Source organism: Melopsittacus undulatus, chromosome 12 (genome assembly GCF_012275295.1).
Source record: "Melopsittacus undulatus isolate bMelUnd1 chromosome 12, bMelUnd1.mat.Z, whole genome shotgun sequence".
In the NCBI taxonomy this organism is placed as follows: domain Eukaryota; kingdom Metazoa; phylum Chordata; class Aves; order Psittaciformes; family Psittaculidae; genus Melopsittacus; species Melopsittacus undulatus.
In genome coordinates this window covers 1,995,563-2,022,513 of record NC_047538.1, presented here as the reverse complement: position 1 = coordinate 2,022,513, position 26,951 = coordinate 1,995,563, and the positions used below count along the sequence as shown (strand labels likewise).

The following is a 26,951-nucleotide window of genomic DNA, read 5'->3' as shown; positions in this document are numbered from 1 at the left end:
CTCAGGCTGCCTCTAGTGAACCAGGCTGGGGGTGCAGGGCAGAGGGGAGGCAGAGCTGCTGCCCTGCACGCTGGGTACAGGAGGAGCTGTGTGACAGCCTCGGAGCCCTGTGCAGTGTGTGACTGCTCAGGGCTCACTCTACCAGTGCTCTGTGACCGAATTCCTCACTCTTTGGGTTACAAACCACCACCAAGTGCTTCCCAAGGGTGACGTGTTATGATACATGTGGACAGAGCTTGGTGTGAGCAGCCTCTGATCATGCTCTGCTACCACAAAGCAAGCACCCAGCACTCCACACTGACTCCACGAGGGGTTTACAACAGGTTGGAGTTTGCTTCAGCCCATGAAAGGTTTTGTCCATAAACCAGTGACATGAACTGGGTTTGTTGGACCCGGTTACCAGCCACAAAGGGCAGAGTTACGGCTACCCAGGAGCTGTGCTCCCACCCAGCAAGGGCAGGCTGCTGCGAGCACCCCTTCAACCAAACCCAGCCTAAAAGGGGGGTTACCTGTGCTCAAAAGCAAATGAGACCAAAAAGGATTCCAGCAGGTGTAAGGACATGAAGGTTATTTTGAAGGCTCTGTGGCCTTCTCTTCTGGCTTGGGGTAGGGCTGAGCTCCCTTGCTGTAGCACTAGGCACTTTTTTCAATGTGTCAAGGGGTTTCTCCTGGTTTCTGACCAGCTGAAGAGACCCAGAGAGGGGGTTTTGCTTTCTGCAAAGCTTTCAGAAGTTGTGCAGAGTCTTCCACTTGGCTAAAACCTATTCCCAGCACAGCAAGCTGGAGGAAAAGCACAACTCCTCTGCCTGGATGCAAGTGAAGTCTATCAGCATCAAGCCAGTGTTCTGTTCCCCTTCCGGCTCTACTTCAGCATTGGAAGTCTCGAGCAGGGAGAAGCCCTCATCTTTCTTCTGTCCTTCCTTCCCTCTACTTTAGTGCCTCTTTCACAAGCTGCCAAGTCTGCTGAGCTCAGATTAAGTAACCTCACGTAGGGTCAGTTGGTAGCATCGTAGCCTTTATTTGGAAGTACATCATACATGGGGTTTGAGATACCTGTGGTGGTTGAAGCACATCAGTCTGCTCCCAGGGTGAGCAACTACGTTGTGTTGGCAGTAAAATGATTTGAGCATTCCCGGATTTCATACGGGACTGGCAGCTAGCTCAGAGACTGGCACAGTTACTCCTACTCATGGGCTGCTCAGGATGGTAACTAAGGAGGTGAGGGCTGAGTTAGCTTTTAATTAACACCAATGCTGAATCAAGGGCTCGACCGTCAGGTTTGGAGCCCCTTGGCAAAGGCCACCCCACTCGGATCCCTTTGCTTTACCAGTTCTGGGCCCCCACAGCAATTTGGTACCATGGGGGGTGGCTGGAGGAGGCGCTGCCTGGGGACAGCGTCTGCTCTGGAGCAGTAGAAAGGAAGAGCAAACCCCATGGGATTTTATGGAATCACAGAACCATGAATTTCAGTCCCAGATGCAAAGAAAAAGGATGGTGCTGTGAGGAGCGGATGCTGTTGCCCTGGCTCTGCTGCTCACCTTCCCTCTGCCTTACCATGGGCTGCCTTTTCCTGCTGGTGGAGCAAAGCATAACCCAAACCCTGTGTTTTCGGCTGCTCTGGCTTCACACAGCCCTGTGACTTCCAGAAGACACCAACCCCCTCATGCAAACCTAGGAAGAAGCCAAGGCAGTAGCAGGGGTGTGGAGAACAAAGGCTTGTGGCAAGAAAGAAATAGGTGAGAGGCTGAAAGCAAGAGTCTTAAACCCACATGTAAACCAAAAGCAGCGTCACACGTACATGACAGTCTGATGATCCAGCACTTTGGGACAATGTTTCAAGAATACAGCTGTCAAAGGAGTAGGTTCCTTGACACAAAGACGGGTCAGTTTGTGCTACAGACACAGGGGTGTTTGGAAGGAGCCCGGCCCAACTCCCTGGCAGCTAAGGAGAGTTTCTTTTACATATCTACTGGCTCATAGCAGCTCATGCCTACGATCTGAAGATGCAGGTAAAGATATGGCTCTAGGATACATAGTCTAAAGTCGACAGAAGCAGAAAGGCATTGAAAAAAATCAATGTGACATTTAAATGGCTCAACACTTGGACAGTCTGTATGGCCGTGCAAAACCCCTTCCTTCCTTCCCCGGGTTGGGTTTGGCTGGTGAAGCAGCACACGGAACTATGACACAAGGAGCATGAAACCATGCAGATCACCTACTAGCCTGCACCACACACCACAGGTGAGTCCCAGCTAAAGGTTTGCTATGAGGGAGGTGCTCCCGATCATACTCCACATCACTTACCACAGGGAAAGCTGAGAAAGTAGGACCGCCTGGTGGGAGGAGGCCTTTTGGAAGGGCAGGGCCCAGGAGGGTCTGCAGGGTCTTGCCAGTGTTACACCATGCACCACAGGCTAAGCACACGGGGAAGAGGAGAGAGAACCACGACCTGGCCCGTGTCACCAGCCGCGTTCGGTCTGGCCTGAATTGCTGCGGCCAAGAAGTCATTGCGGGTTTTTCTTCATCTGAGGTAAAATAAGAGGTGGATCTGGGGAGCTCTGGGACAAGAAGGGGATAAATGGACTTCTTGGCTCTTCAGTAGGATGGTGTCCAAATGCACGCCGAGTTAGGGGAGAGAGGTTCAGTGCACTTGGCTGCGCTCCTGGGCTCTGGACGCGGGGAGGTATGTTCTAGTCGGCGGCCCTAGGAGGAGTTCATCTAAACCCTAAGGTCCACTCATCACACTTGGTTGTGGATGGCTGGAGAGAGCTGTCCCTTGTCTTCATAAAAAGTCTGTTAGAACCTCTTTAAGATCTCTCAGTCTAGTGCTGGCCATGAGGGGATATAGAACCTCTGTAAGGAACCCTCGAGGAGGCGTTCCATCCAAAAGGATAATTTGTGTAATTTGGTTTTAATGGATCTAGATCCCGGGCTGCAGGAGGATTTCCCTCTGACTTCTGCGTGGAGCGATGAATTGTAATCCTCAGGTGATCCCCCCTCATCCCCTGCTCTGTGAGGCTTAAAAAGGCAGAAGTATTTCTTGTGGCCGTTGAGAGCCAAGACGTAGCCTGTGTAGTCGCGCTCCAGGAAATGCTTGTCATACTGGTTTGGGATGGGGGCTGCATCCTGGGCGAACTCTAGCAGGTATTCCAGCCATTCCCGATGCTTGTCCAGGCTGAGGAAGGAGAAGTGAAGAGAGCTGCTCCTGCAGGAAATGCAGAGGAGAATCATAGAATTGACTGGATTGGAAAAGATCTTCAATATCATAAAGTCCAAGCACTGCCAAGGCCACCCCTAACCCATGGCACTGAGGCCCCGTCTCCATGGTGTGTGAACCCTTGCAGGGCCGGTGCCTGCAGCCCTGCCCTGGGCAGCCTGTTCCAATGCCTGAGCACCCTTTGGGGCAGGAATTGTTCCTCAGCTCCATCTAAACCTCCTCTAGTGCAGCTTGAGGCCGTTTCCTCTTGTCCCATCCCTTGTTCCCTGGGAGCAGAGCCCAGCCCCTCCTGGCTCCATCCTCCTCTCAGGCACTTGTAGGGAGCCATCAGGTCCCCCCTGAGCCTTCTCTTCTCCATCTGAACCCCCCAGGTCCCTCAGTAGTTCCCCATCTCTCTTGTGCTCCAGGCCCTGCACCAGCTCCATTGCCCTTCTCTGGACCCACCCCAGTCACTCAGAGAAGAGGGATTAGCACATCTCCTGAGCCAGGCCACATTCCTGCTGGACAGGAAACAGGGACAGGTTTTGTCACCAAGGGCAGGCACAGGCCTGTGGTGCTGCAGCTCCTTTTCCACCCTGGCTCCATGCAGCTGACAAATGCCTGGTGTGTGGCACTCTCTTGCTCTCCATTCATTGAAACATGGGAATGGCCAAGGTGGTGGCAGGGACAGACCTGCCTGGTCACCTTTGCCAAGTACAGGCCAGAAAGGCCACTTGGTTTTCCTTGGCTTAAGGCCACTAATGAGCACAGTCACCACCAAGCTCCCTCCTGCCAGGTGAGCTGACAACACTCCTGCCATGGCATCAGAGCGGCCTTATGCAAGGTGTTAAAACAGTAGCAGAAACAGTAGGGGCCCAACCTACCCTGTGAATGTGTAGACTTCCAGGGCAAACTTCTGAAGGAGGGCAGTTTTGGTTGAGTTGGACAGGATCAAGACCACATTCATGTGACCTGGCCTGAGGCGAACCAAGTTACTGTTGTAGTTGATGTCCGTCAGCTCCGTCACCTCCACAAAACCCTTTTTGGGAATCCTGCTGCAAAGAAACAGTGACTGAGTGAAAGGGGAATGAGGGGCCATGAGGAACCAAGGACAGAGAAACCCTGAACCCACCCCCTTGTGCTGAGCTGCCCCTGATAAGCCCTGTAGATAAGGCCAGGTTAATCAGGGCAACAGATCCAGACTTGGATCCTCAACAAGTCAGGCAGACCTTCACCCTTACCCTAAGGATGTTGTCTGGGAAAATGTGGTGGGAATTGCTTAATAACTGAGTTTGAGCTCCCCTGTCCTTGCTGGCAGGGGCAGAAAGGAGAAATTAGGGAGGGAACCTGTTACTCTCTTTGCTGAAGCTCGCATCGTTCTTCTCAGTCTTTGCTGCGGTTTCCTCTTTCTCTGAGGGAGGACTGTCCCTGGTGTCGCTGGAATCGCTGCAGAGGAAGATGAGCTTGAGTGTGTTGAAGGCACCAGATCAGACTGAGCTGCTCGTGGCTGGACTCTAAGATCCCTGAGGGCCTTTTGGTGTGCACTCACCTGAAAGCCTGAACAATAACAGTGCCAAAGAGGATGAAGAGTGCAGAGAAGAGCAGGGACAGCAGCGGCATCATTTCTCGCCTGAGGGGAAGATGTGCAAACAGCCATCAGGTCTGCGAGTGGCACAGTTTCTGCTTGAACTTCAATTCCCCTCTACCCCAAGTAATACTGGGCAGTTTCCCCCAGAGCCTTGGCTTCTTTCCTGGCATCTTAAAGACAAGCAAGATTTTGAGCTCTGTCCGGCTCCCACCCCAAAGGAGGATCAAAATGGATCCATTTTAAAGAAGGTGACAGGGAAGTGGTGAAAACAACAGATGCATCATGTCTATGATCGCTCGGCCTTGAGGCTGAAGTACCCAGTACTAGAGGCAGAACCTGATGTCACTGTAGCATCACTGCTCTTCACCCACATCTCAAGAATCCAGGTCCCTGGGTGTTTTGATGTGTTTCCTCTTTCTGTTATTAAGAACTTGTTTCTCCTATGCAGCTGAACCAGATAACCACAGTCCCACTCCCTGTTGAGAGTTAACACCCCCTCCATACCAGTTACTGTGGAACAAACTATCCCAGCAGTCTGAGAGATAGTCCAGTGTGGAGTAGAGCCATCGGATAAGGAACATCTATTTAAGAAGAATAAAGGAAAAAGCAAATGACAAACTCACTCTCCAGAGCCCTGACAGGAGTCGTGCTCCTGAAACAGAACCCTGGGCTGAACTGGCCCAGGATCATGGGACAGTTGTGACACCCCACGGGCTTCCTTGCTTGCAGGAGCAGGAAAACCTGTGAGAGTCTTGCTTTGGTATATTCAAGTTTAAATCAAGTCAGTGATTGACCATCAGGGGATCACAGAAAAGGGCAACGCAGTTGTTAGGCCTCTGGAAAGGCCATGCACTTACGGGAGCCAGCTCATCGTTCAAGTCTGCCAGGACAGTCTCTGAGGAGAGGAGGTTGGGGTCTGTCCTCAGCTGGTCCAGAAGATCCAGGAGGATGAAGTTGTCCTCTCTGCTGCCTTGCCAGGCCTCCTCCAGGGTTTTATAGGCCACCTTCCCTTCGTTATTGCGTCTCTCCAAAATGACCACCTGGATGGGGCAATAACACCAGAGGTGTCAGAGCAGAAGGGACTTTTATCTAGACAGATGTTATGCTTCAAATTGCTGCCCAGAATTAGGTATCAGATCAAGGTATAACATCCTACATAAAGTGACATGACACAGAACTGCTGCAGCAAGTTCAGAGGAGGCCATGAGTGGACGAGAGCTCCTCCCGTATGAAGACAGGCTGAGAACATTGGGGTGTTCAGCCTGGAGAAGAGAAGCTACATGGAGACCTCAGAGCAGCTTCCAGTGTCTGAAGGCAGCTACAAGGATGTTGGAGAGGAGCTCTTCATCAGGGACTGCAGAGATAGGACAATGGGTGAGGGGTTCAAACTGAAACAGGGGAAGTTCAGGTTGGAGATAAGGCAGAAGCTCTTCCCTGTGAAGGTGTTGAGGCACTGGCACAGGGTGCCCAGAGAAGCTGTGGCTGCCCTGGCAGTGTTCAAGGAACACAGGGGCTTGGAGCTGGAGGATCTTAAGGTCTTTTCTAACCCAAACCATTCTATGGTTCTATGACAGATGAAGGGAAAAAAAAACCCAAGAGGAAACCCTCACAGCTGATTTTCCCCGATACTTCTCCTCATCCATCAAGAAGGCGTCTGCAAATTCCGGCTGCCGATCATTGTAGATGTGCACAAACTTCAGTGTGTCTTTCGTGTTGGCCACAGCAAAAGTCAAAAATGCTTCATAAGCCTCAGCAAACTTCTCTCCTTCTCCAGTAAGCAGGACCACGCAGTGCCTAGACAATGCAAGGAGATGGAGGACTAGGAATCATTCTGGATGTGAGGGGAAACAACTGTCCCCTATCTGCTACCTGGAATGATCCCAACAAGAAAGAACCCCATCGAACAATGTGGATGCTGGAGGCTTTAGGAGCAGCCTCAGAGCTTCAGGGAACAAAACAGGGGACACGTGACACCTGCACAGCCTTACTTTCGCTGACGGTGAGACTTCTTCACAGGACACAGCTCCTGGAACAGCCTCTGGTTGGTGAGCCTGGCCACCAGGAGGAACTTATTCTGAGAAAGGAAGTCATCAATGAGCTGCTTCTTCATATCTCGTGCCTGGTCAGGACAGAGAGAGTAAGAAAGTCAGAAATGAGCGGGATGAGAAGAGAGCACTTATGATATTCCTGTCTAAGCCTGGGGAAAGCTGCCAGCCATCACAATCCTCACTGAAATCCCACCCCCTGAGACATTCTGAGGCCCTGAGACTGAGGAGCAATCTGTGGCCACCCTCCTCACAAGGGCAGATGCCACAGCTGAGGCCTGCTGAGCTTTCTCTCTCCTAATGGTTGCTCTCTGCCTCTGCCAGAGGATGAGTTCACACTGAGAACGAATGCTGTCCACTCTGAAATGCCCCACTGACAAACCTCTCAGTGCCCACTCAGTCAGAAACCCTCAGCTCTGATTCACAGCAGCTCTTGGAGAGGGCTCTGTGCAATACCTGTACAACATCAGCGGGCTTGTCGATGTGCTCCTTGAAGATCATCATGGTGGGGGTGTAGACATTGATGTTGTACTGTCTGGACAACTCCTCAGTGCCTCGGAGTCCCACATACACGTAACCAAAGGAAAAGTAATCTCGGTAGGCAAAGGCAGTCAGCTGGGACAGAAGAAAGCACTGGTGTGTGGTTGTGTGAGAGAGCAAAAGACATTTTCTCCCTCATGAGCCCACAGTGATTTTGCTTAAGAATGTCCCTCACTGTTTAAAAGAAAACAGGCTTTGCAGTCACCCAAATTAGATGTGCCACAGGAAATGTTTCACTACACCTCTACTGCCACTGCCTCCAAAAACCACCCGCACTTTGGCATTCACTAAAGGTACATCCATGGCAGGACAGAGGAACAAACTCCAAATGAAGTCAGTCACCCAGCTGTGCTGTATTCAAGTGACAGAAATCATCTCTGCTAGAACCACTCTGCAGTGTTTGGAGGCATCAGTCTGCCTCTGCTCACAGTGAGATTGCATTTTCTTTTGGAAGAGCTGGATTTATGAGCAAAACAACAATGCAGCAATAGAAATTCCATTACCTTGTACAATAATGGCACAACTGGCATGTGATCAAACAGAAGGACGTGGGGCTTGTTTTCTTTCTTCCAGTTGGACAGAAAGTGGATGTAGTTCTTATCTGTGATCTTGAAATGGAATTGGAATGTAAGTTTGAGCTCTGAGCCATCAGACACACACAGTGCTCTGTGATAAGCTGTCCCAGAACTGAGCCCCAAAAGCTGGGTGTTGCAGAAAGCAGACTGTGGGTCTCTCTTTCCAACAGCTATGTCTCATCTGTGCTTCTTGATACAGGAAATTAATTAAAACCATCAGTCTTGACCTGCTGTTGACTCTCTTTGTCACTGCACCTCTGTCAATGCCATTTCTAGCCACTGTCATTCTGTCTGCTGGGCCACAGGCTTTATACTTAGGTTGAAACCAAGAGTTAGCAGTCACCTGTGAGCTCCATCAAACCTGCTCTGTTTCAACCATGGTACCTCCCTGACCTTGGGGAAGGAGAGAAAAGGGAGACCACAGCTTATTGAGGAGCCTGCAAGGAGAGGAGCAGGCTGCTGCTGTTGGTGATGGCTGTGGGAGGGAACATGAAGATGGGGCAAAACCTCAAACACCCAGATGACAGCCACAGCATGCTGAAAGTGGAGGTGGATGAGACCTGAGCTGGTTGGACATAACCCTGAGAAAGAAGGGAAGTGAAATTCAGTAGGCAGGCAGGGCATGACTGTGGATTCCTAACTTTCCTATGACTCTGGCAGCCATGGGGCACAACAGCTGGGAGAACAGCAGGCATGCTATGTTGCTGGCATAACTGTGTAGTAATGGGATCAACCCTTTTGCCATGAGAAGTGTGACAGAGCCACATCACACGGTTGCTTCTGACAGTTCCAGGGTCTGTAGGTGTAATTACAGCTCTTGGAATGCCTCCCTTCCCTGGGCCTGGCTGGATGTTCTCATAGTTGTGATGTAGACCAGCTCAGGGGCTGAATGGAACAGATTAGCCAAAGCAACAGCAAAGGAGAGCTGAATACACAGACACAGAAGCAGCACACCCCACCCATGCTGGAGGGCACCTTTTCCACAAGATTCCCGGGCAGGAGGTTCTCCACGAACTGCCGCAGGTTTTCCCGAACCACAGCATTGTGGAAGAAGGTGATTTTCCCATTGATGAGCCCCAGCAGGGAGGGGGTGCTGTGTGCACCCAGGTGATGGGCGAGGCGCCTCTCGTACCCAGCATGAACGACCCCGATCCCTGCTCCTGCAAAGGAGAATGGCTTCATGTGAAGTCATCCCAACACCCAGTAGGAAACAAGGGCTGAAGAGCTGTGCCCTTGCCCAGTACCCTGCCCGGAAGTTACTCATGGGACCATCCCTTGGAACTCTCTGCTCTCCTCTCACAACCCTTGAAAGTTTAAACTGACACATTAAATTCATGCATTTAAAATTCACAGCTTTAGAATCATAAAATCAACTAGGTTGGAAAAGCCCTTTCAGCTCATCCAGTCCAACCCTTACCCCAGCACTGCCAAGGCCACCACTAACCCATGGCACTGAGGCCTCATCTCCACCATGTGTGAACACTTGCAGGGACAGTGACTGCAGCCCTGCCCTGGGCAGCCTGTTCCAATGCCTGAGCACCCTCTGGGGCAGGAATTGTTCCTCAGCTCCATCTAAACCTGCCCTGGTGCAGCTTGAGGCCGTTTTCTCTTGTCCTGTCACTTGTTCCTTGAGAGAAGAGAGGACACACTGTCCTCTTTTCCCCTGTCCTCTGGTATTTCACAAGCTACATTAAAAGCAGAAATATCTTAGTAAAGTGGAACAACCCTGCCTTTGTCTCCTGCTTCCTGTTGAGTTTCTTCCTGTCTGGAAGCACTTGCAAGCAACAGTTATGGGGAAAACAAGGAAGCTGGGGTGGAGGGACAAGGACAAAATACCTCCTTAGAACCCAGATGTGTTCAATAGTCTCACAACTTCACTGGGTGGCAGCAGCCCTGATGTTGAGCACATATTGTGCAGGGAGTTGAGCTTTTCAAAGCCATCCAAGCGTAGGACAAAGAGCAATACAGCGTTTAAAATGGTGGCCTAACCTCATAGTGGCACGGTTGGCTTTGGTCACGCCATCATTTATGATTGTCAATGTTGGATTAAGGCACCTGCCATAGGGTCAGGAGAAATAGCACCTTGCCCTTGTGATCTATGGGCCTAGTTTTCTCCTCATTTCTAGCCTGTAGTCTCATTGATTATTAGCTGGAAGTGTGTACTTGCAGACCAGAAACCAACCGTGTCCTGGAATGCAAACCTAGCAGTGTGACCAGCAGGTCAAGGGAGGTGATCCTGACCCTCTGCTCTGATCTGGTGAGTCCTCACTTGCAGCACTGTGTGCAGTTCTGGTGTCCTCAACGTAAGAAGGACATGGAGCTGTTGGAGCAAGTCCTGAGGAGGCCACAAGGATGCTCATGGGCTGGAACACCTCCTGGATGGAGTCAGGCTGAGAACATTGGGGCTGTTCAGCCTGAAGAAGAGAAGCTGTGTGGAGACCTCAGGGCAGCCTTCAGAGTCTGAAGGGGGCTACAGGGATGCCAGAGAAGGACTCTTCATCAGGGACTGGAGTGACAGGACAAGGGGTGATGGGTTCAAACTGAAACAGTTCAGGTTGGAGATAAGGGAGAAGCTGTTCCCTGTGAGGGTGCTGAGGCGCTGGCACAGGGTGCCCAGAGAAGCTGTGGCTGCCCCATCCCTGGCAGCGTTCAAGGCCAAGTTGGACACAGGGGCTTGGAGCAGCTGCTCCAGTGGAAGGGGTCCCTGCCCGTGGCAGGGGTTGGGACTGGATGAGCTTTGAGATCCCTTCCAACACAAACTATTCTATGAGTGTATGATTACTAACATTTGTAAAACCATTAGGATATATCCCCAGAAAAATGTGAAAGTTAAACTCAGTCCTCCCAGGTCAAATGCGATGGCCACAGCCTTGCTGGGTGAGGGACACAAGCTCTGCCAGAACAGCCTCATCCTTACCCAGTGCCTCCAATTCCTGAGCAACTTCCTTCCACACAGGCTCGATGTGGATGCAGCTGAAGCACCAGTCCGAGGTGACTTTAATGAGGTAAGGTTTCTTGAAGCTATCTGGAACAATTTCATTGATGTAGTGGGAAAAGTGGAGCAGATACTTCTCATCGGAGGTGTCGCGCCTCTCCGAGTTGAAAGGGAAGTGGAAGAAGGACTCATCAAAATAGAATCCTTCATGGAAGCGGTGGAACTGGCGATGCTGGTGCTGAGAGTAGCCCTGGCTTTCCCCAGCATCTCCGTAGCGATCAAAGTTTGCCCTCTTCTCCTCATTGGAAAGGATCTGGGAAGTAAATGATAAAAGAAAGCTTGGCTGAAAGCACGAGGGGAAGGACCTCAAGAACAACCCCTAGTAACTAACTGCGACTGTGGCAGGACAGCCTATGAGGGAAGGTGCAGCCTCTGCCATGTGTGAGAAGGATAAATATGCTGGAAAAGGGGAACTGCTGCATTGCTTCTGGGCTTTCTGTAGTAAACAAGGGTAAAAGCCTGAAGAAAAGGAGCCTCTGAACCAAGAGTGCTCTGCTGCTCCTGAACATCATGCTGCCTGAGCGTTAATGCTCTTTTCTGGAGCAGCTTTTGCTGACATCTGTTTGACCATGGAGGGTTTTCTCAAGCCACCGCTGAGAATGACATCTCAATGCATCTTGTAGCAATGAGCAAATCTTCCTGCAGAGAAACTGCATTTTTCAGCTGGGAGACAAGGCTTTGCTTTGCTTTACATGGGCTCCACCACTTACTGTGGACATACTGAGTCACTGTGCCAGAGCAGTGTGTAAATAGCTACTTATGCAAAGGATAATCTGAAGTGACTAAAGCCCTGCAGTGCTTCAAGTTGCTTACACCATTCCCAAATGCTTAGATGAATGTGTGACATGCACAGTGCGGCTGCTCAGCTGCTCTGTGCTCAGTGAATACCTGCTCTGCCCTCCTTTGAGGTGTCTGAGCAAGAACAGGGCACACCTGGAGTAAACTATTTGTAAGTGAGGCCACGCTGGTAATATCCAATAGCTCTCTGCTGAGACAGCAGAGGATGCTGTCAGTAGCAGCCAGCTCCACAGGGCTGAGTGTCTTTCCCATGCAGACATACCCAGAAAAAGCAGGTCACTTCGCTTCTAATGACAGTGGGTGTTTAGGGACAAGAGTGTGTTACCTCGTAAGCTTTGCTGATCTGGATGAATTTGTCCTCTGCTCCCGGGTCCTTGTTTTTGTCAGGGTGCCTACGAGGCAGAACCAGAGCAAAAAGGGGTCAGTGGTGCCCCTGGGGGTGGGGCAGAGCAAGCCATCAGCCTCCATGCAGCAGCATCCCCTGTGACAGAGATGGGGTTTTATACCTGGCACGTGCTCTCCCTGCCCAAATCCCATCCTGAAACACAGCGCTGGGACAGGTGCTGTGTGCCTGCGGACCTGCCTCTCTGATCCCTCCCTGTGATGAGGGAGGGTGCATGTGTGCCAGTGCTCCTGCCCCATGTCTGTTGTGTTCCTCCTGGAAAACACCCCCTGCCACAGCCCTCAGAATCATGGAATCAGCCAGGTTGGAAAAGCCCTTTCAGCTCATCCAGTTCAACCTTTACCCCAGCACTGCCAAGGCCACCCTTAACCCATGGCACTGAGGCTCCGTCTCCACCATGTGTGAACCCTTGCAGGGCCGGTGCCTGCAGCCCTGCCCTGGGCAGCCTGTTCCAATGCCTGAGCACCCTTTGGGGCAGGAATTGTTCCTCAGCTCCATCTAAACCTGCCCTGGTGCAGCTCGAGGCCGTTTCCTCTTGTCCCATCCCTTGTTCCTTGGGAGCAGAGCCCAGCCCCTCCTGGCTCCATCCTCCTCTCAGGCACTTGTAGGGAGCCATCAGGTTCCCCCTGACCCTTCTCTTCTCCAGACTGAACCCCCCAGGTCCCTCAGCAGTTCCCCATCTCTCTTGTGCTCCAGGCCCTGCACCAGCTCCATTGCCCTTCTCTGGCCCTGCTCCAGCACCTCAAGGTCCCTCTTGCAGTGAGAGTCCCAGACCTGAACACAGGATTCAAGGTGCAGCCTCACCAGTGCCCAGTGCAGGGGCACAATCACTGCCCTGGCCCTGCTGCCACACTGGTGCTGATCCAGGCCAGGATGCTGGAGGCTTCCTGCCTGCCTGGGCACAAGCTGCTCATGTTCAGCTCCATCAATCAGCACCCCCAGCTCCTTTCCCATGAGCAGTTTCCAGCCGCCCTTCCCCAGACCCGGAGCATTCCATGGTGGTGTTGTGACCTGAGTGCAGGACCCGGCGCTGGCTCTGTTGACCCTCATCCCCGTGACACAGCCCCCTTTGCATGCAGGGGCTTGGCTTGCCCTTGCTCAGCGAGACTGCCCCCCTCGTGTATTAAAGGCTCCCTGCTCAGGCGGGCAGCGCTCTTCCCACAGCCAGACTCCCGCAGGGTTTTACCCCCGGACCGCACCGTGTCTGCCCCTGCTCTCTTCAGCACGACTGAAACGCGTCTGAGGGGAGCTCGGCGCTGGGCTCAAGCCTTGGACTTAGGGGCGCGGCAGCCACCACCGCCCCCCAGCCACGGCCCGGAGCGCAGCAGCCTGACCGTGCCAACCGAGAGGCCGCGGCCCGGCCCCTCCGTGCGTCCGCCCGCGGGCACGTACCACTCCCGGGCGAGCCGCTTGTAGGCCTTCTTGATGTCGGCCTGGCTGGAGCTGCGGCCGACCCCGAGCACTCGGTACGGGTCGAAGTCCCCCGCCGCGGCCTGCGCCCCCAGCGCCGCCAGCAGCAGAGCGGCGGCCCAGGCCAGGCCCGCCCGGCCCAGCTCCATGGCTGCGGCGGGGGGGACGCGGCCACCGGGCACCGGACGGGCCGCCCTCAGCCTGCGCCGCCGCTTCCGGCGCGCCCGCCCCGCCGTCACCATGGAGACGGCGGCGGTTCCGGTTGGCGGCCATGGAGGAGGCGCAGCGCCGGGCCCTGCGGCGCGGCCGGGCGAGGCTGGTGGCGGCGCTGCGGGTGGGCCCGCTCTGGGGCCCGCTGCAGGAGCGCGGCCTCTTCACCCGGGCCATGCTGGAGGACGTGCAGGTGAGGGGGGCACCGGGAGCCCCTGTCTGTAGGGACAGGCCCCAGGTAGGGCCCCGATCCCCGCCGTGCTGGGGACAGACCGGGGAGGCACCCAGCGGTGTCCGCCCATGCTGCCCTTGTCCCTCCCTACCATGGGCCCTAAAGATCAGAGCTGTGACACCTACCCCGGGTCTTGACTCTTCTTGCTTTCCCCTTGGGTGTCCATCCCAGCCTGGTGGCAGGGGTAAGGGACCCCCCTGTCCCCTCAGTTACTGGGGGCAGGCCTGGGGGTGTCAGTGCCCTGTCCTGCGGGAGCTCCCTCCTCCCTTGCCCTCCCTATGGTGGGCTCTGTGGGGCAGGCAGCCAGGGGCTATGGTCAGAGGGGTCCGGGGCTGGGGTTTGGGTGGCTGCTGGCGAGATCTGTGACTGTGTCCACTGGCTCTTGGGCTCATTCACCCTGTGTGGAGGTTTCCCCTCCATGGAGATCAGTGGGAAAGGCTGGCCCAGCAGCACACGTCGGCTCGGTGTCAGTCTATGATCCTGGGTTTTCCTCCTCTGCAGAGCGCTGGCAGCCGAGGAGAGCAAGCCCGGCAGCTGGTCATTGACCTGGAGACTCGAGGGAAGCGGGCTTTCCCTGTATTCCTCTCTATCCTGCGGGACACAGGGCAGGGTGACCTCGCGGACATGCTGACTGAGGAGTGTGGGTGCCCATCGGCACCACCCCAGCTGGTAGACCTGAGGCCCGTCGAGCTGGAGTTAAGTAGAGAAGAACATCCTAAAAGTAAGACTCGAGGGTGTGACTTGTTTCTGGGCAAACAGCAACATGTGGGGTGGCAGAGAGGGAGGCTCCACAACCCCCCTGGGCAGCCTGTGCCAGGACTCTGCCGCCTCAATGGAAAGATGTTCTTGCTCATGTTGGGGTGAAACTTGCTGTGGTTTAGTTTATGGCTATTGCTCCTCACCCTATCTCTGGGCACCACTGGAAAGAGGCTGGCACCATCCTGCTGGCACCCACCCTTGAGCTATTGATGTGCATTGATGAAATCCCTTCTCAGGCTGCTCTTCTCTGCACTAACCAGGTCCAGCTCCTGCAATCTCTCCATGTGAGAGAGATGCTCCAGAGCCCTGAGCACCTTTATGGCCTCAGCTGGACCCTTTCCAGTAGCTCCTTGTTTTTCTTGTACTCAGGAGCCCAGAGCTGGACTCAGGACTCCTGATGTGGCCTCGTCAGGGTTGAGTAGAGAGGGAGGATCACCTTGACCTGCTGCCATGCTCCGTTATCCTGGAGCAGGGCTTGTAGAGATGACTGCAGAGCTTGGGCTGTGTGCTCGTGGCATTAGGAGCACCCTTGTCTGTGGTTTTGCACAGGATTTCCCCAGTACCTTGGTGAGAATGGATTTTGCCATGTCCTCACCACCTTGTGCTCCTCTGTATCTGCGTGGGGATCCAGCTTGTGTGGTTGTGAGAAGAAACTTGAGTCTGTGAAACCCTGCAAAGGGGAAAAGGGATGTGATGTGACCTTGCAGCATCACAGCAGGGTCCTTTTGGGGACCCTGGGTTGCTTACTTGTAGCATGAAGTCAGAAGGGGGAGAAATGAGATCTGCCTGATCTGTCTTTACAGATGTGAACCTTCCAGAACATTTGTCCATCCCAGTGCAAGCAGAGAGTGAAAGACCGCAGGTACCTCCTGTGCCAGTCCAGGGTAAGCCATGGCCCAGGCTGTTCTGGAGAGCCAGGGAATTCATATACATCACCAATGTGTCAGGGACAACATGGATTTTAGGAGGAAGGTGGACTGTGGAGTGTGGGAGAGCTAAGTCCCATGTCTCTGTTGTGTGTTGTAGGGTTGGCTGTTGACAAGTGGAACCGCGATCTGGTCAGTATTTGGTTGGGCTGAAAACATTTGCTATTAAGCAAAGGCTTTGGGCCTTGTGGGTGGCTGCCAGGAAATAACCCTGGGGTAGCTGGTTCTTGTTCTCTGCCATTTGAGCCATTGCTCAGGGTCACAAGGATGCTCGGGTCTGGAGCACCCAACCTGATGATCCTGTCATAGGTTCTGTTTAGACTTTGGAAGCATAGGGCTGAAGGTAGCGCTCGTGAGATTCCTGTGGTGCTGCTGTTGATGGTAAAGATGAGTCTGTGAGAGATTCTTCTACCCCATTCTCAGCTCCTCACATGGGCTGTCATGGTCACATTTGATGATAATGCCCAAAAAACCCTGTAGAAGCTTCAGCTTGCCATTAGAGACTCTGTGGGTGAAGAAGCAGCTGCTTTCCACAAATTTCCACCCTGTTTGGTGTGTGGTTTTGCATTCCCTGCTGCTGATAACAATGTGTGCCTGGAGGACAGAGCCTCTTCTCCATACATAGACTTGGAGGGATGAAAAAGCTGTGAACTGAGCTGCTTTAAGGACTCCTGTTCCTCCTTGGCATTGCATCCTGCAGGAATAGCCAGCAGGCACTTGAATGAGAGGGTGTTTAACTGCAGTGTGTGCCTGGCAGGTTTACCAGCTGAGAGCGGATCCGTGTGGGCACTGCCTGATCCTCAACAACATCAACTTCACCACAGACTCGGGTCTCTCCACTCGCCACGGCTCCGACGTGGACTGTGAGAAGCTGGAGAAGCGCTTCAGGGCCTTGAGCTTTGATGTCCTGACTCGGAGGGATCTGGAAGCTCAGGTGAGGCCACTGCATTGAGCTCATGGAAGTGTGTGGGATGGGAAATGTGCCCATGTTGGCAGCATGCTGAAAGCAAGGGCCTGTAAGGATAGGACAAGGGGAATGGCTTGAACCTGCCAGAGGGGAGACTGAGATGAGCTCTTAGGCACAAGCTGTTCCCTGTGAGGGTGCTGAGGCACTGGCACAGGGTGCCCAGAGAAGCTGTGGCTGCCCCATCCCTGGCAATGTTCAAGGCCAGGTTGGACACAGGGACTTGGAGCAAGCTGCTCCAGTGGAAGGGGTCCCTGCCCGTAGCAGGGGGTTGAAGCTGGATGGGCTTTAAGATCCCTTCCAACCCAAACCAGTCTACAGTAAGAGCAGTGCCCAGCAGCCATCTGTGATATGGTTTGAACAACTGTTACCGTGATGTTTCCCATGCAGGACATGGTTTCAGAGCTTCGGAAGCTGGCACAGCAGGACCACAGCGCCCTGGACTGCTGCATCGTGGTCATCCTTTCCCATGGCTGTCAGGTGGGTACCTCCCATCTCTCCCTTTGCCCATTAGTCAGGCTGCCTGCATGGGAACAGGATCATTGCCAAGGTTTTCTGCTCCCCTGCCTCTGCACATTGAAAGACTTAAATTTTTATCTGGGTTGAGGATACATATTGAACTGCTTCTGCTATGTGCTGCTTCTCCAGCACAGTCTGGTGCAACCTTGCCAAGTATTCTCTGTTTTGGAAGCTGGGCTGTATAATCTGAAGCTGAGTGACAGCCCCAGAGTGAAGGGAGGCAGAGCTGACTCTCGTGCTGTGGCCATTCAGTCTTTCCTGTGTCTCCAGCTGTGACAGGGAAGATGCTATCAATAGTAAAGCCTGTTTATCTCAAGTGTGAGGCCTCACAGAATGAGCAGGGGAGAGTCACTGTTAGGAAAATGGTGGATGTTAAGTGCCTGTTGTCCCAGAGAATGAAAAACCCCATTGCTGGAAGAGGTGGGATAGGAGTTGGGCGATGGGAAGATGGTTTTCAGACTATGCTGGGTTGTCCCCTCCCCCTGACAAGGAGCAAATGTGAGGAATCAAGCTCTGTTCTTGGAACTTGAGGCTGCAGAGCATCCATCAGAGATGGGTTCCCTTGGAGCTGGCCTCTCCTGCATTCCTAGCTCCTGGATTTTCCTCTTGCAGACGAGCCATGTTCAGTTCCCTGGAGGTGTTTACGGAACAGATGGAAAACCGATTCCAATAGAAAAGATTGTGAACTATTTCAATGGGTCCAATTGCCCGAGTCTGAGAGGAAAACCCAAACTCTTCTTCATCCAGGCCTGTGGTGGAGGTGAATCTTTGTTTTGGCTCTGGTAGTGCATTTGTTTTGGCTCTAGTCGTCCCTCTCCAGCATCCTTGAATCCCCCTTCAGACACTGGAAGCTGCTCTGAGGTCTCCATGCAGCTTCTCTTCTCCAGGCTGAACAGCCCCAATGCTCTCAGCTTGTCTCCATGCAGGAGATGCTCCAGCCCCTGATCATACTCGTGGCCTCCAGTCATCTGACCATTGAGCAATTGAGTAATATGAACATTGTGAACTGACTTGTTCCTGCCTTCTGCAGAGCAAAGAGATCGAGGCTTTGTAGTGGATTCCAACTCACCTGGAGATGAAGCTCCCAGAGGTTCTGTGGAGTCAGATGCGACTCCTTTCCAGGCTCCATCAGGTAACATGGATGAGCCAGATGCCATAGCCAGCTTGCCCACTCCCAGTGACATCTTGGTCTCCTACTCAACTTTTCCAGGTGAGATCCCCAGAGGAACTGGCCAAAATGTTGTAGCTTTGTAGCCAAAGTTGGGGGAGGTTTGGGGCAATTGGAGATGGCAGGAGCTTAGTGAGATGAGAACATAAAACTATCTTTGGCAGTGATGTTTTCATTCTTCCTCTGCAGGTTTTGTCTCTTGGAGGGAGGTGTTGAGTGGCTCGTGGTATGTGGAAACCCTGGACAGTGTGCTGGAGCAGTATGCCCCTTCGGACCACCTGCTGAACATGTTACTGCGGGTGAGTGTCAAAGTCCAAGCTCGTGGGACTTGGGTCACTGTCATAAGCTTGCTGCCATGTGTCCAGGCAGATCGTGCCCTTGGGGAAGTCCTGCTGGTTCTCTTGTGCTTGAAGATGTCCACGGTGCTCGCTTGCACTCTGTGGTACTCCTAAGACGCTATGGTACATATGTACCCATCACCCCTTGTCCTATTGTTCCAATCCCTGATGAAGAGCCCCTCTCCAGCATCCTTGTAGCCCCCTTCAGACACTGGAAGCTGCTTTGAGTTCTCCATGCATCCCACAGTCCCGTTCCCTGTCCTTCCTGCTCCTCATCCATGCTCCTCCTGTTCTCAGGTGGCCAACACTGTCTCTGCCAAGGGGAAGTACAAGCAGATCCCAGGCTGCTTCAACTTCCTCCGTAAAAAATTCTTCTTCAAGTGCAAATGATGCTTTGAGGATCCTGCCAAGCTCCAGAACTGCTTCCTCTGCAGCCAGAGGAAACCTGCTCCCACCAGGATGCTGCATCCATGCTCCTGGTGTCATCTCTGTCAAGATGTTTGTCTTGAGAAATGTCACCCGTGAACGCTGCGAAACAGGGAGGAGATGGAGACTGGTGCTGTGCTGATAGGAAATGGTATGGATGGAGCAGAAGCCCTTTTGCCAGGGCACGTGCTGGCCCAGAGCCTCTGTGCTTGCAGAGAAGAGCACCTCCAGCTCACTGTGATGCGCTTGTGCTCAGCCTCAGGGTATTTTGTTTGGTGACCGCCACACTTGTGGCCTTCTCTGCCTGGAAAATCAAGTGATGGGATCAAAGTCTGGCACTTAAGTGGCATGGAATGAGTTTTGTAATTGAAATTTCCAATAAAACACGATGGAAAAGGCAAGAAAATCCTTTGTGTTTCCTCGTCTGTTCCGTGCTGTGAGTGCCAGTTCCACATCTCCCAAAGGCTTCTCTGAAGGGGGAAGAGCAAGAAAAACCTCATTCATGTAAATCTTCGTCTTCCTGCTGCTATTGGGAGCATTTCACACGTGGCCATGCAAGAAGGCAGCGAGTGTTCTCTCAAGGCAATCGGCATTAATGCAAACTTACAGAGGAACCTGATGAGGATCCCTCTGAATCCCAGAGCTGAGGTCAAGTGCTTGCCCTGAGGAGCTGTTGTAGTGATAGTTTTGGATTAGAAACTCGGGATGGATGTGGGATATTAGGAAGAAGCATCCTCAGAGACTGAGGAGCTGCCCTGGGGAGATGCAGCTGCTTTGGGGTATGTGGGGAAGGGAAGTGTCACTGTGCAGAGCCGGGACAGGATGGAGACCTGATGGGTGCCCCCCAATTGCATGGGGCATTTCACAGTCCTGGTCTGCTTCAGCACAGCAAAGGCAGCTTGTGCTGTGCCCCTGGGCCTCCCTGCTGCTGGGGGAGCAAGGGAGGCTTTGGGAATCACCTGTGGATATCAATATCAACTTGGGCCACTCCTCTGCCCAATCTGGTTTACAGGGGTGGCCTTCTGTCAGCATTACAGACACATGGGCAGCTCCAGCAGCCACACCATGGTGCTTTGTGTCCCCCTGACACAGTACAGCCTCAGCACACCCCACGTGTCCCTTGAGCGTGCTGGATGCTCACACAGCCACCACAGGGATTCACACACCCCAAAGGCACCCTGCTGGCCTCGCTCAGGTCACACACCAGCCTCGTGGCCACCCACCACTGTGGGCTCCCACTGTGAGCCATGGTTTAGCCAAGCCTCATGCAGGGACTGTGACTCTCCACCACCTCCTGCAGGAGGGGACATCTTTCACTGGGGTGAGACCCATCTCAGAGGGTGCCAGTGCCAGGCATGGTCCAGCTCCCTCCCCACCACCACTGGTTCTGCAGGCTGTGACCTGCTGGGTACCAGCCCCAGTGCTGCAGTGGTGCCCAGGGCTCCCACACTCACCACACCACTTCTGAGGAAGGGACATGGTGCCCAGGTGAACGCATAGTCGTGACATGAGGGCACATCTCGATGGGACTGCACCACCAGGCAGTGCCTCCCACATGTTGGGGTCCTGTTCCCTAGCCCCAAGAGCCACCCCTGTGGTACATGGTCCATCTCCACACGTCCTCTGGGCAGGTCTTTAATACGCAAGGGGTGATGTGTACAGTCCCTTTGCCACAGCACCCAGCAGCCCCCCCCAAACTACTGCCTTCCCCATGCATCTCTTCATCCACTAAACCTCAGGCTGGGCTGTCAAGTGTCACTCAGTCCCCAGAGGGACCCACAACCCTGTCCCCAGCAAGCCACAGCCCAGGCAAATGGCTCCCAGAGCCTCGGGGCTCACACCACTGCTCCTGAGCCCCACTGCAGGTCCAGTGCAGGTGATGGCATCGCTCCCCAGGCTGGTGCTGGTGTTGCTCAGGCAGGTGGCAGCATCACTCCTAAGCTGGGCACAATCCATCACGTCCCACGCTGAGCTTGAGGCACCACCATCCATCATCCTCTGCCACGAAGCTTCCCACTGGGCTCAGCACCCATGACAAGGTGATGGCAGCACCACAGTGCTGGTGGGCAGCTGTGCTCGGGTGCTCATGGTACAGCACCAACCACAGCCTCTGCACACCCGCTCCCACTGCCACGGGGCCTCCTCCCACTGCAAACCCCCACATCCCTCCCATGGTGCAGGTCCTGGAACCCCCCTCCCTGGACCAATCAGCCCCCCAAGGACCAACCCCTGAGACCCCCATTGAAATTCACCTGTCCTCAAGTAGCTCAGGGCCAGCCAAGTCCCCTGAGACACAGAACCAGAGAATGAGAGAGTGATTTGGTTTGAAGGGACCTTAAAGCTCGTCCAGTTCCAACCCCTGCCACAGCCAGGGACACCTTCCACTGGAGCAGCTGCTCCAAGCCTTGTGTCCAACCTGGCCTTGAGCACTGCCAGGGATGGGGCATTCATCACCTCTTTAGGCAGCTCAAGGATCTATCACATCCCTCAGTGCTCCCCGTGGGCTAAGTGGCTCCCTTACAGGCCCCCAACCAGACCCCAGCCCATGTCTCCCATACCACCAGCAAAGCCTTGAGCCCCTTGGTGCTAAGGACATGGATCCCACTCCTGCTCCCCACAGCTGCAGCCTGAGCCTGCTCCACTGAGTGACGTGGGGACCCTGCAAACCCCGGCATCCCCAGCCACAGCCGCAGGTGCCTGCCCCCCACTCCCCCCTGCTCAATAACCAGACCAAGGGAGACCAGCTCAGCACTTGTGCCTTTATCATGCTTGAGACGCGCTGCCCCTCGCGCTGCATCTTCAGTTGCGCCTCATATTCTGCCAAGGACAAGAGAGATGGAACATGGCAGCGAGCCCCGGCGCTGGGCAGGGGCAGCCCCTCAGTGGGGGCAGAGCACGCAGCACCCACCTCATTGATCCAGTCGATGTAGGCGGACACGCGGGTGAACACCGTCGGCTTCCTCAGCATGTTGCACCTCTGCGCCGAGCCAAAGCTGACGATTCCGGCCACCTCCCAGCCCCCCTCGAACGGGCAGTTCAAGGGGCCTCCAGAGTCCCCCTGTTCCCATAGACGCAGCTCAGTACTCGCCCTTCTGGACGCTCACCTCCAGCCCCTCACCTCCCAGTGCTTCCCATGGGGTCCACAGCCTCGTGCTCCAACCCTTGTTCCTCGGGAACAGAGACCAGTCCTGCACCCACCTTTGCCACCCCCTGCCCAACACTCACATTGCAGCTGGAGATGACACCATCGCCGCCGGCGCACATCATGCTGGAGCGCACGTAGGAGCCCCACCAGTTCCACTGGGAGCAGGTCTCATAGTCCACCACAGGCAGCAGTGCCTGCTGCAGGACGTCAGCCAGGGGCCCATTCGCTGCCACGAGAAGCACACATCACACCCTGCACCCACACTGGACCCCACTGACTCCTCCCCACGGACTTGGACTTACTCCAGAGCCGGCCCCAGCCGGTCACATAGCAGGGGTAGTTTCTCCTCAGTATCTGCCCGGCGGGTGGCAGGCAGGCCACCTGGATGGTGTCACTCTCCTGCACCTTCTCTGCCAGCTTGATCAGGGCAATGTCATTGCTACAGGGAGAGCCAAGCCATGGGGACAGGAAGGTCAGGTCCATAGCAAAGGGGAACCCAGCCATAATACCCCCTCCATCCATCCCTGACCCATCCCATCCCATACATGATGAGCTGAGAGTCCCAGTTCTCGTGCACGATGATCCTCTCCACACCCACAGCCACCGAGCCTGGCTCGTCCTCATCCGACAGGACCTGCTTGCCCAGCACCACGCGGTACGTCATGGTAGAGCTTCCAGGGGAGAAAACAAAGGTGTCAGTCTCCATAGACATCTTCTCCCCGCCTCCATGGACCCCTCTCTTTCACCCCAGCACCCACCTGATGCAGTGGGCAGCCGTCAGCACCCAGTTGGTTGCAATCAGGGTCCCGCCGCATGTGTGGTACCACTCCCCACGGTTGCTGTACTGCAGTGAGATCTGTGACAGCGGAGGCACAGCATCAGTGTGGGAATGTCCCAGGCCCTGCCCACATCCCCATCCCTGCATCCCCCCTTACCTGCCATGGCCAGCTGTGGGGCACAGCATCTTCACCACCCACCACGCGGGGGTGATGCAGCGGTGCCAAGGCCGCCTGCCCGCATCCATAGGCTGGGTGACACCAGTAAAGGGACCTCAGCAGCCGCCTGCACCCCCTGCTCAGGGCCACAGTGGCTGCCAGGGTCCCAAGCCCCCCACCCCATCCCCTCCTGTGCCTCAGACTCACCGTAGCCCAGCACCACAGCGAGACACAGAGCACCCAGCATGGCTGCAGCAGTCCAGAGTGAATGGAGGGGCCACTCACCCCTCTTATAGCACCCCAGGACCTTGGTGTTGACCTTGGCCACCACCTGGCCAACATGTGGTGAGTGTCCCACGCTGGGGGAGCAGCTCCTCAGCCCCATTGCTCCATCCTGTCAGCCCCCTGGGAACAGCCACAGCTGCCCATCCAACGTGGCACAGCAGGGATGCTTGGGGACACACAGGGTCCCTCCTGGGGAGCAGCTTGCAGGCAGCTCCCAGCCACACTGCTCTCTATGGTTGCAGGCAGCCCAACTGCCCCCAGCTTCCAGGGTGCAGCCCCAAACCTTCTGCTCCCCATGCACCACCTGGGCCAAACAGAGAGAGCCAGCAGCTGCCTTTGCACACAGCTTCAGAACGGAGACACAGCCCTCAGGGGGCTGCACACCATGGGAGGCTCCCACCCCCCAGCACTGCACACACAGACCCCTCCATCAGCAATGGCCACAGGCACCGAGTCACTGTGACCCCCCCGGGGTGAGTGCCATGGTCCTGCACGGTGCATGCACAACACAACAGCGTGGGGACAGCATCCCCAGCACAGCTGTCCCGGCAGCAGCAGCCCCTGGCAGGGACACGGTGCTGTCAACCCTTGGGCAAGAGCGGCTCAGCAAGGGGACAGTAGAGGGGTATGAACAACACCTACAGGCAGCACAGCAGGGGAAGGGAGAGCTGGGCACTGATCCATCCCAGTCACTCAGAGAAGAGGGATTAGCACATCCCCTGAGCCAGGCCACATTCCTGCTGGACAGGAAACAGGGACAGGTTTTGTCACCAAGGGTAGGCACAGGGCTGTGGTGCTGTAGCTCCTTTTCCACCCTGACTCCATGCAGCTGACAAGTGCCTGGTGTGTGGCACTCTCATGCTCTCCATTCATTGAAACATGGGAATGGCCAAGGTGGTGGCAGTGACAGACCTGCCTGGTCACCTTTGCCAATTACAGGCCAGAAAGGCCACTTGGTTTTCCTTGGCTTAAGGCCACTAATGAGCACAGTCACCACCAAGCTCCCTCCTGCCAGGTGAGCTGACAACACTCCTGCCATGGCATCAGAGCGGCCTTATGCAAGGTGTTAAAACAGTAGCAGAAACAGTAGGGGCCCAACCTACCCTGTGAATGTGTAGACTTCCAGGGCAAACTTCTGAAGGAGGGCAGTTTTGGTTGAGTTGGACAGGATCAAGACCACATTCATGTGACCCGGCCTGAGGCGAACCAAGTTACTGTTGTAGTTGATGTCCGTCAGCTCCGTCACCTCCACAAAACCCTTTTTGGGAATCCTGCCGCAAAGAAACAGTGACTGAGTGAAAGGGGAATGAGGGGCCATGAGGAACCAAGGACAGAGAAACCCTGAACCCACCCCCTTGTACTGAGCTGCCCCTGATAAGCCCTGTAGATAAGGCCAGGTTAATTGGGGCAACAGATCCAGACTTGGATCCTCAACAAGTCAGGCAGACCCTCACCCTTACCCTAAGGATGTTGTCTGGGCAAATGTGGTGGGAATTGCTTAATAACTGAGTTTGAGCTCCCCTGTCCTTGCTGGCAGGGGCAGAAAGGAGAAATTAGGGAGGGAACCTGTTACTCTCTTTGCTGAAGCTCGCATCGTTCTTCTCAGTCTTTGCTGCGGTTTCCTCTTTCTCTGAGGGAGGACTGTCCCTGGTGTCGCTGGAATCACTGCAGAGGAAGATGAGCTTGAGTGTGTTGAAGGCACCAGATCAGACTGAGCTGCTTGTGGCTGGACTCTAAGATCCCTGAGGGCCTTTTGGTGTGCACTCACCTGAAAGCCTGAACAATAACAGTGCCAAAGAGGATGAAGAGTGCAGAGAAGAGCAGGGACAGCAGCGGCATCATTTCTCGCCTGAGGGGAAGATGTGCAAACAGCCATCAGGTCTGCGAGTGGCACAGTTTCTGCTTGAACTTCAGTTCCCCTCTACCCCAAGTAATACTGGGCAGTTTCCCCCAGAGCCTTGGCTTCTTTCCTGGCATCTTAAAGACAAGCAAGATTTTGAGCTTGTTCTGCTCCCACCCCAAAGGAGGATCAAAATGGATCCATTTTAAAGAAGGTGACAGGGAAGTGGTGAAAACAACAGATGCATCATGTCTATGATCGCTTGGCCTTGAGGCTGAAGTACCCAGCACTCGAGGCAGAACCTGATGTCACTGTAGCATCACTGCTCTTCACCCACATCTCAAGAATCCAGGTCCCTGGGTGTTTTGATGTGTTTCCTCTTTCTGTTATTAAGAACTTGCTTCTCCTATGCAGCTGAACCAGATAACCACAGTCCCACTCCCTGTTGAGAGTTAACACCCCCTCCATACCAGTTACTGTGGAACAAACTATCCCAGCAGTCTGAGAGATAGTCCAGTGTGGAGTAGAGCCATCGGATAAGGAATATCTATTTAAGAAGAATAAAGGAAAAAGCAAATGACAGTGGGATTGAGTGCGCCTTCAGTAAGTTTGCTGATGACACCAAGCTGTGTGGTTCAGTTGATCCGCTGGAGGGAAGGAATGCCATCCAGAGGGACCTTGACACACTTGTGAGGTGGGCTGATGCCAACCTCATGAAGTCTAACCATGACAAGTGCAAGGTCCTACACCTGGGTCAGAGCAATCCCAGGCACAGCTACAGGTTGGGCAGAGCAGCCCTGCAGAGAACGACTTGGGGGTGTTGGTCAATGAGAAAATGAACATGAGCCAGCTTCAGTGTGTGCTTACAGCCCAGAAAACCAACCATATCCTGGGCTGCATCAAGAGGAACGTGACCAGCAGGTCGAAGCAGGTGATCCTGCCCCTCTGCTCTGCTCTCGTGAGACCTCACTTGGAGCATTGTGTGCAGTTCTGGTGTCCTCAACATAAAAAAGACATGGAACTGTTAGAAGAAGTCCAGAGGAGGCCACGAGGATGATCAGGGGACTGGAGCACCTCCCATATGAAGACAGGCTGAGAAAGTTGGGGCTGTTTAGCCTGGAGAAGAGAAGGCTGCGTGTAGACCTCAGAGCAGCTTCCAGTATCTGAAGGGGGCCTACAGGGATGCTGGGGAGGGACTATTCATTAGGGACTGTAGTGATAGGACAAGGGATAACGGGTTGAAACTTAAACAGCAGAGATTTAGATTGGATATAAGGAAGAAATTCTTTACTGTTACTGTGTGAATGCTCCATCCCTGGCAGTGTTCAAGGCCAGGTTGGACAGAGCCTTGGGTGACAGGATTTGTCCCTGCCCATGGCAGGAGGTTGGAACTGGATGACCTTAAGCTCCTTTCCAATCTTAACTATTCTATGATTCTGTCATACTGTCATTCTGTGATACTATGATCTGCAAGTTGATACTTTCAAGACTGCTTGACCTAACAGGTAGGGGGCAGGGAAGTTCCATAACTCGCACGATGGCTCCCACCAGCTGGAGTCCCAAAAGCCAGTGACAGAGTGACAAGAGCCAGCAAAGATGCCATCCAGGGAGGGTCAATCTTCTCTGACAGCGAGTCCAAGACTGCACTCTGGCC

General features: G+C 54.2%; 3 protein-coding genes across 4 annotated transcripts; 1 reads left to right on the top strand and 2 right to left on the bottom strand.

Annotated features, from left to right (window-relative positions):
* Nucleotides 1-994: 994 nt before the first annotated feature.
* On the bottom strand, nucleotides 995-13,729 carry DNAJC16 (DnaJ heat shock protein family (Hsp40) member C16). Of its 2 annotated transcripts, none has more exons than XM_034068261.1 (14): nucleotides 13,533-13,729; nucleotides 12,063-12,129; nucleotides 10,862-11,192; nucleotides 8,920-9,104; nucleotides 7,873-7,977; nucleotides 7,286-7,444; nucleotides 6,773-6,903; nucleotides 6,395-6,578; nucleotides 5,642-5,824; nucleotides 5,289-5,365; nucleotides 4,746-4,826; nucleotides 4,544-4,642; nucleotides 4,081-4,251; nucleotides 995-3,205 (listed from the first exon to the last, which is right to left on the bottom strand). In XM_034068261.1, exons 1-14 carry the CDS (start codon nucleotides 13,697-13,699, stop codon nucleotides 2,818-2,820), a joined length of 2,328 nt encoding a protein of 775 aa, XP_033924152.1. In that variant the 5' UTR covers nucleotides 13,700-13,729; the 3' UTR covers nucleotides 995-2,817. The 2 variants fall into 2 exon arrangements, with proteins under 2 accessions (XP_033924152.1, XP_033924153.1); XM_034068262.1 differs by having other exon boundaries at nucleotides 4,081-4,248.
* Nucleotides 13,730-13,821: 92 nt separating this feature from the next.
* On the top strand, nucleotides 13,822-19,498 carry CASP9 (caspase 9). The gene is made up of 10 exons (XM_034068655.1): nucleotides 13,822-13,953; nucleotides 14,494-14,713; nucleotides 15,555-15,635; nucleotides 15,778-15,809; nucleotides 16,435-16,611; nucleotides 17,032-17,121; nucleotides 17,773-17,920; nucleotides 18,191-18,370; nucleotides 18,518-18,627; nucleotides 18,964-19,498. Exons 1-10 carry the CDS (start codon nucleotides 13,822-13,824, stop codon nucleotides 19,054-19,056), a joined length of 1,263 nt encoding a protein of 420 aa, XP_033924546.1. The 3' UTR covers nucleotides 19,057-19,498.
* A 2,350-nt stretch (nucleotides 19,499-21,848) lies between these two features.
* Nucleotides 21,849-23,419, bottom strand: LOC101881298 (chymotrypsin-C). The gene is made up of 8 exons (XM_031045761.2): nucleotides 23,380-23,419; nucleotides 23,173-23,264; nucleotides 22,996-23,093; nucleotides 22,783-22,908; nucleotides 22,540-22,676; nucleotides 22,318-22,463; nucleotides 22,001-22,150; nucleotides 21,849-21,909 (listed from the first exon to the last, which is right to left on the bottom strand). The coding sequence occupies exons 1-8, from the start codon at nucleotides 23,417-23,419 to the stop codon at nucleotides 21,892-21,894; spliced, it is 807 nt and encodes a 268-aa protein (XP_030901621.2). The 3' UTR covers nucleotides 21,849-21,891.
* Nucleotides 23,420-26,951: the final 3,532 nt, after the last annotated feature.